Here is an 8304-nt window from a genome sequence, read left to right as displayed (position 1 = left end):
AAACATATGGCTAGAAGTTAGAAGTCCTTTTTCTTTTAATATATTGATAGGTTAGGTTTTATAAAGTGATTTCTTTTGTCCTATTAGCTACTAAAGCAATTTCAAGCACAGTTCTTTCCAGCAAACGTGTGACAAGTCTAGTTATTGGATATTCAACACCCTAAATTTAGAGCTAAAGGAAACCATACCTTCTGCAGTCTCACGTTCAGCTGCAAAGTAGAAAAAAATAAGTTTTTCAATCGTGTGTTTTAGCTAAAACAAAAGAAAACCTTATATATATACACACGTGTGTCTTAAGAAGTAAAATGCTAGGGTTTTTAAAAACTTATCAAGACCCATATATTTACTTATGTCACTTCACTTGGCCTTCATATTCTATAGTAATTATCAAATTTAAATATCTTAGGCCCAAACTAATTAAATCCATTTAATTGTGAACCTCCTTTTTAATTTACGTATAAGAATTAAATTGGTATCAAAATTGTGGGGTGTTATGGTAGGTACAAAAGCACATTTCTTCTTTATCTCAAATCAACCCCAAAACAACTAAAAAGGGAAAACTGCATATATATATATATATATATATATATATATAAAAAGAGAGAGAGATAACGTATCAATTTTAGAGGAACTCAAATTGTATGTACTTTGGTTGGTATGATCACATGCCTTCTTTATAGATCTAGATAGTATTCCCCTTATGCTATTGATTTTGGACTAAACTACATGTAAGTTTGAGATTGTTTCATTCTGATCCTCTACATTTTTAAAATTTTATTTTGACCTTTCATGTTTGATTCTGTGTCATATTGGCCTTGCAATCTATTTCCGTTAGTAATTTGACCATCCATATATGTTTTTCTGCCTATAATAATAAAAAAAAACCTTGCATTTTACTACACTCTAGAGTTAGTATTTCATGAAATTTTTAAATATCAAGGGCCTTTAATGGTTTGATCATTAACAGAAATGGATGACAAATCTAATATGAAAACAAAATCAAACAAGAAGGATCTAAATTTTGAGGGCCAAAAGTGTACTTTAGTTTTAGTTTTGTTAATATTAGGTTAAATGTATACTAGGAAGAAAGAAATTAAAAACTATTGCTACAAAAGTCTATAAGTAAAAGAGAGTGATTTGCAAAATTTTAAATTTTTTATAGAGAATTAAAATTTTTTTTTTTCCTTAAAATTTTCACAGAGAACAATAATAAAATAGGGAAGGGTGAGGAACATTAATTTTTTTTGACTTGTATTCATTTGTAAAATTGTTGTTACTTTTGGACGAACACTGTAAATACCATACACCCAGAAGATCAAAATGTAGTCTCAATATTTACGCATTTTCTTAGTAATAAAATAGTTTATGGAAAAGATTTTGGGGGTTTTATCGATTTATTTAAAGTGAAATATATCCATTAGATTTTGAAAGTGTCTGGTCGTAGTTTTGACTCAAGAGTCAAGACAATCAGCTACTTTGGCAGCTAGCTTCTAACGTTTCGCAGTATAACCTCTTTCGTTTGTATATATTTGCCTTTGTTTATTTTTTGGTTTTTATTTATTTATTTATTTATTTTTGAGAAGGATAATCAAATAAATTTTCTATGTCTCTAGTTGATCAGCATGTAACATTTTCTAATGATTTGTTAAAAGTATTGGAAAATTCCGATCCGATGTAATTGATTTTATTTAAAAAAAAAAAAAATTACCACCAAAGCACAAACTAGTAAACATGTATGGTTAAGTTTATTTTCTAGATCCTATAAAAAAGGGTTTATTTTCTAGTTTATAATAGTATTTTTCAAGCTAAATAAACCACGAAATAAACTAAACACACATGTTATGCATGTTAACGGTAGGAACACATGTATTAGAGTATGAGGTTAGTCATATTATACATTCTTTAAAAATTCTTTCATTTAATCTTTTAATTAGTGTCATGTGTCACTTAAAAAAAAAAAGAGAGAAATATATACTAATATTCTTTTAACTTTTCATTTAAGCAAATGTTTGAATGGATTGATTTATTTAACCTAGTAGATGTCCTGTGAGATCAATGTGCAGGACATCTTAAAGGTACAACTAGAAGTTTCACAATTCACATACATAGAGTCCGTTTAGGAATAACTTATTTAGTTGAAACTGAAAATTTTTTGTTGAGAGTACTGTAGATAAAGTTAAGAGGTAGCTGAAATAGTACAGTGAGGCCTATTAATAGTACCAAAAAGTGCAATGAGGTTCATGAATAGTACAAAAAATAAGCTGAATAGTAGTAAAAATAAGTTGAATAGTAAAAAAAGTTGGCTTTTTAAGCTAATGGCAAACACAACCATAGACTCAACAATTTAGGCTCATAGTGCATTTATATTTGTTTATGCACCAACAGTTTAAAGTCTCAATTTTTGTTTATGCACAATTATATTTTTTTTGTCAATTTTAAACAAACAAATAAATAAATAAATAAATATAGCCAATATAATCAGTTTTCAAAACAAAAAAGCTAATCTAAAAATACGCATTAAAAAAAGTATATAAATGCCTGAATAGTAAATATATATACCATAGTCAAATAGTAACTTGAAAAATGCCTCTTCTTAGTTTTTTAGAACAACACCAGCGGCCAACACTAAGAGAGAGTTTGGATTCGAATTATAAGTGACTGCGTTTGTGTTCTCTGACTTTTTTTTCTTTTTTTTTTTGGTTCCAGCCGCACTATTTGACCAAGTCACGTGTGTCTCTATATGCATGTACTATTTAAGCTAGCTTAGATTCCTAGGAAACGACGATTCAAATGGAAAATATTGTGATTCTTGTCTCTCTTCTCTTTGTCTTGGAACAGGGAATTTTTTTTGACTGAAGAGCGACTGTTTAGAAAGCGTATCTCTACTCGTTTGCGTTGGGGTTTAAAAGGTTGGCCCTACAGTAACTGCGCACTTGTCAGCTGCCAACTTCACTTTAAATGCAGATTATATATTTTGTTGGGTCTCACATGGTATTATTTATATTTAAAAATTAATTTGTTATATTATTTTTAGCAATAAATTTTCAATTTTCAACAAATAAACGGTATCCAAACAGATCTGAATCCCCCTCAAATCTTTGACAAACTTTGGATAATTAATTCCATGCATACTCTTTCATCTTTATCCAAAGTCCACACTCTTTATAAATATCCATTTCAGTCAGTGACATGCTCTTACTCCTCACCATCTTCTCCTACATATACCATGTCCAAACCACCACCAAGCCACACATTCTTTCACACCCATCATCTCCAAATTTAGCTCAAAGCTATCTGAGTTGTTATTCCAGATTCACATGTTCATGAGCTCATACAGACTTTTTTGAACTTCTTCGCACACTATTTTTAAGTACTCTTTTGAATTTCTATGGCAACTTAAGTTTTGTAGTGCATTAAAGTAAGGAAGTGCTAAGTATGGTATTATTCAAACACTAGGGAATAGTCAGGCGCTCGAAAAGTTAAAAAAGAGAGTATTGTATTACATTATGGCAGCTGCTTTGGCTGGAGATGAAATTGTAAGGTCCATGAGCAGCAAGAGGATGAGTTTCCGGTCATCCAGCAGCAAGAGAAGCTGGGCCTCATTGAGCTTGCGTGAGGCTTGGACAGGACAAACAGATGTGTTTCAGAAGAGTGGGAGGGAAGATGATGAAGAGGAGCTGATGTGGGCGGCATTAGAGCGGCTTCCAACGTATGATAGGTTGAGGAAAGGAATGCTGAAGCAGGTTTTGGATAATGGGAGAGTTGATTATCAAGAGGTTGATGTTACCAATCTTGGAGTGCAGGACAAGAAGCATCTCATCGAGAGTATACTTAAGGTTGTTGAAGAAGATAATGAGAAGCTGCTTCGTAGACTAAGGGCCAGGACTGATAGGTAGACCCTTTTCTAAGAGTAGGGTATAGTTTTGGTTACATAATGTTTTAGTATGTGCCTTTTCTTCTTCTTCTTCTTTTAATTGTTTGAATCGAAGTTCTATCATTAATTTTGATTTTAAGCATCTAATGATCTTTAATCATTTGCTTTTAGGGTGGGAATTGACATTCCAAAGATTGAAGTCAGGTTTGAGCATTTATCAATCGAAGGAGATGCATATGTTGGAGCCAGGGCACTCCCAACTCTGCTGAACTCATACTTGAATTCAATTGAGGTGTTTTTGTCTCCTATAGTTTGGTATTTTTTTAGTCAAACGGGGATTACACAACAAAGTTTTATATTTTCCATGATCCAATTTTGCTTCTTCTCCCGTCTCTATATAATTTTTATCTTGGAAGAATATGGAATGTTGTAGGGTAGTCAAAGTTTTAAAGGCTCTAGTATATATTTCTTGAAATTTGAGAAGAAATACTACTTCTCTCTCTCTCTCTACCTAACTTTTACATGGGAATTAATTTCTAAGACTGATTTCATATCCAAAATGACAAAACATATATCTGTTTTTTCTTTTTCAAATTTTGAGTATGTCTGAATGAAAATTATTTTCTTTTTGAAATTCTCATGTACAAATTGACGGTGAGAGTTTGAGACTGTGACATATGAAACAAACAATATCTGTAATAAATTCAGTTCAGTTGTCAATGCATCAAAGAGAAGGTATTTAATTGTTGTTGTCAATACGTGTTCAATTGTTGCCGTCAATGCATCATAGCAGAAATGTTGCTTCAATTTATTTTACAGCTTGGTATATGTACTGACAATGGTTTGGTTTTTAATTTGTTGTGATAAATAGGCGTTTCTTGGGTTAATCAAGCTTTTGCCATCGAAGAAAAGGGTTGTCAAGATTCTACGTGACGAGAGTGGAATAGTGAAGCCATCAAGGTATTGAATTACTGCAAAACTTACTATGTAGTTTGTGTCCCCTGACTTATTGTTGAAACTTGAAACAATATGTTGTAGAAAAACCTTTTAATGAATTAGAATTAACCATATAGCTTTCTTCTCATGTGCAGTGTCAAGGCTATTTTATTGAGCTTTTGAATTTCTTGTATGTACTTTGTTGATTAATTTGGTGGTTTTTCTCCAGAATGACACTGCTTCTGGGACCTCCAGGATCAGGGAAAACAACATTGCTGCAGGCACTTGCAGGGAAGAGGGACAAGGATCTCAGGGTGTGTCATTTTCTCCTCCCTATAACTAGGACAATGTCTGCCAATCATTTTAAGATCTTGCATTATTCAAACTATAATATAATCTTTTTATTTTTTATTTTTTATTTATTTTTTTGTTTCCTATTTGGATAGAGCAAATAGCAGGTAATGCTGGAAATTTTAGTATATAAAAAGTTCATGAAGTCTGGTTTGCTAATTCGTTACGTCAGTTTTCTTAGACACATTCCTCAAAATGTTTCTTAATTTATGAAAAATTTTAGTTTTGCAAGCTATTTCACAATAAATTCCAAAAGTAATTGTTGAATTCTGAGTACTTCTACTAATGATTACTCTTATATTATGAAGTCCTAACTTCGTCATTAACAACTTCCACGAACAGATATCAGGGAGACTCAGTTACTGTGGTCATGAGTTATCGGAATTTGTTCCTCAGAGAACATGCGCATACATTAGCCAACATGATCTTCATCAAGGGGAAATGACAGTCAGAGAGACATTGGACTTTTCAGGACGTTGTTTGGGAGTTGGAACAAGGTATGACCTGCTGACAGAATTGTCAAGACGAGAAAAAGAAGTTGGAATAAAACCAGATCCTGAGATAGATGCATTCATGAAAGCCACAGCAATGGCAGGCCAAGAAACAAGTCTTGTTACAGATTATGTTCTCAAGGTATGTTGGTAACCACCCTTTTAATTCTCAGACAATTTTCTTTTCTAACTTTTCAAAGTATGTACAACAGATTCTTGAATTGGACATATGTGCTGACATTATTGTGGGTGATGAAATGAGAAGAGGCATATCTGGTGGACAAAAGAAGCGTGTTACAATAGGTGTGTATGTAAAACATAGAAAAAAAGGGCAACATATAAAATTTAAGTGTCAGTGTATTTTTATTTTATTTTTTCCAGTTTTTGGATTTAACAAAATGTCGAATTGGAATGATTATACTGAGTGCAGGAGAAATGTTGGTTGGACCAGCAAAGGCTCTTTTTATGGATGAAATATCAAATGGTCTAGACAGTTCAACCACTTTCCAAATAGTCAAGTTCATGAGGCAGATGGTTCATATAATGGATATGACAATGATAATTTCTCTTCTGCAACCTGCGCCTGAAACCTTTGATCTTTTTGATGACATTATTTTACTTTCAGAAGGCCAGATTGTCTATCAAGGTCCATGTGAGAACGTACTTGAATTTTTTGAAGATGTTGGCTTTAAGTGCCCAGAGAGGAAAGGAGTTGCAGACTTTTTGCAAGAGGTTATTTCCAAAAAGGATCAGGAGCAGTACTGGTGCAAAAAGAATGAACCTTTCCGATATACTAGTGTTCCTGAGTTTGTAGATCACTTTCATAATTTTCACATTGGCCAGCAACTTTATGATGAGCTTGGAATTCCATATGATAGCTCTAAAGCTCATCGTGCTGCATTAGTAAAAGAGAAGTATGGAATTTCTAATCGGGAACTCTTGAAGGCATGCTTTGCAAGAGAGTGGCTATTGATGAAGCGCAACTATTTTATATACATATTCAAGACAACCCAGATTACCATAATGTCAATTATTGCCATGACAGTGTTCTTTAGAACCGAAATGAAGCACGGTCAATTAGAAGATGGAGGGAAATATTACGGTGCAATGTTCTTCAGTCTCATTAATGTCATGTTCAATGGAGTGTCAGAACTTGCATTGACTGTTGTTAGGCTTCCTGTATTTTTTAAGCAGCGGGATTTCTTGTTCCATCCAGCATGGGCTTTCGGCTTACCAATTTGGCTCCTCAGGATTCCTGTCTCATTGATGGAGTCAGGAATATGGATCTGCCTAACATATTACACTATTGGGTTTGCTCCTTCTGCTAGTAGGTATGTGCTTGCACATATATTCTTCCAGATAAATGAATAAACTTCAAGCGTATATGATTTCTTGTTATGTCAATTATTTTCCATCCATGAGCTATGTGAACATATAATTTCTGTTTTATTAACATATCTTGAAAATTCTATTAGGTTTTTCCGCCAATTATTGGCATTCTTCAGCATCCATCAGATGGGCCTATCTCTGTTCCGGTTTATTGCAGTACTGGGAAGAGTTCAAGTTGTGGCAAATACGCTTGGTACCTTTACATTGTTATTGGTTTTTGTCCTTGGTGGGTTCATTGTTGCCAAAGGTTAGCAGTTTATGCTTATGTTGATCAGTTTTCAATAAATCTTTAGTGTTCAAGTCTCAACTAAAATGATTCTGTACAAATATATGTTGAGAGATGCTCGTCTCTTCATGCAATGCTATAATAATTGAAATAGTGAAAACCTCCTTCTCCTTATCTAGATGACATTGCACCATGGATGATATGGGGCTACTACGTTTCTCCCATGATGTATGGACAGAATGCCATAGCCATCAATGAATTTCTTGACAAAAGATGGAGTACAGTAAGATCTCCAAGAAAACTTGTAAACAATCATTCTGTTCCTTTATAATTATCTTCAATTAATTATCTTCACTTTTTCTTTGTTACAGCCCAATCCGTACCCACTTATTCCTGAACCCACCGTCGGAAAGGTTCTTCTCAAGGCCAGGGGCATGTTTGTGGAAGACTATTGGTATTGGATTTGTGTTGGGGCACTCCTTGGGTTTTCTGTTCTTTTTAACATCTGTTTTATCATAGCACTCACATTTCTAAATCGTAAGCAATCATTTACCACACTAATCTCCAGTTCAGTTACTGCAATAAGATTTTAGAGCTGACATTACTTTGAAAATCAAACGCAGCTTTAGGTGATTCTAAATCCGTTATTGTTGAGGAGGATGACAATAAAAAAAGTGGAAAGCAGTCCTCTAATGGACAGCTTCAGATGAGAGGCATAGAAATGAGTACATCTTCAACCGCTCAAGGTTCCATAACTTGCAGTTCTATTTCTTTAAGAGATCATCTACATATTTGCTTTAAGGAAAATAAATGGTTCCTGCTGTTAATGATTGTAACATGTGAATGAGTACAGGTATTGATATGGCAGTGAAGAACACTCCAGACAACTCAATTGGTAGTGGTGCAGAGAATGCACCTACTAGAAGAGGAATAGTTCTGCCATTCCAGCCCTTGTCACTTGCATTTAATCATGTAAATTACCTTGTCGATATACCAGCTGTAAGTATCTTTTCCCATTTCTCTCTTCCCCTCTTGGA

General features: G+C 33.6%; 1 protein-coding gene across 4 annotated transcripts in view; it reads left to right on the top strand.

Annotated features, from left to right (window-relative positions):
- Nucleotides 1–3170: 3170 nt before the first annotated feature.
- Nucleotides 3171–8304, top strand: part of LOC126722843 (pleiotropic drug resistance protein 2-like) — a 51691-nt gene continuing 46557 nt past the window's right edge. For 3 of the 4 annotated variants that reach the window (XR_007654046.1, XM_050425988.1, XM_050425987.1), the window contains exons 1-12: nt 3172–3892; nt 4046–4166; nt 4746–4834; nt 5040–5124; nt 5504–5794; nt 5865–5955; nt 6083–6983; nt 7128–7288; nt 7447–7550; nt 7639–7804; nt 7891–8013; nt 8121–8266. Coding sequence is in view for 3 of the 4 variants with exons in the window: in XM_050425988.1 (XP_050281945.1) it covers nt 3507–3892; nt 4046–4166; nt 4746–4834; nt 5040–5124; nt 5504–5794; nt 5865–5955; nt 6083–6983; nt 7128–7288; nt 7447–7550; nt 7639–7804; nt 7891–8013; nt 8121–8266 (2664 nt within the window). In the remaining variant the exon portion in view is untranslated. Of the gene's footprint in view, nt 3893–4045; nt 4167–4745; nt 4835–5039; nt 5125–5503; nt 5795–5864; nt 5956–6082; nt 6984–7127; nt 7289–7446; nt 7551–7638; nt 7805–7890; nt 8014–8120; nt 8267–8304 lie in introns of all 4 variants that reach the window. The other variant, XM_050425989.1, reaches the window with a different exon arrangement.

This window comes from Quercus robur, chromosome 4 (assembly GCF_932294415.1).
Source record: "Quercus robur chromosome 4, dhQueRobu3.1, whole genome shotgun sequence".
Classification (NCBI taxonomy): domain Eukaryota; kingdom Viridiplantae; phylum Streptophyta; class Magnoliopsida; order Fagales; family Fagaceae; genus Quercus; species Quercus robur.
The sequence above is the reverse complement of the archived record's forward strand: the minus strand, read 5'-3'. Positions and strand labels throughout refer to the sequence as shown.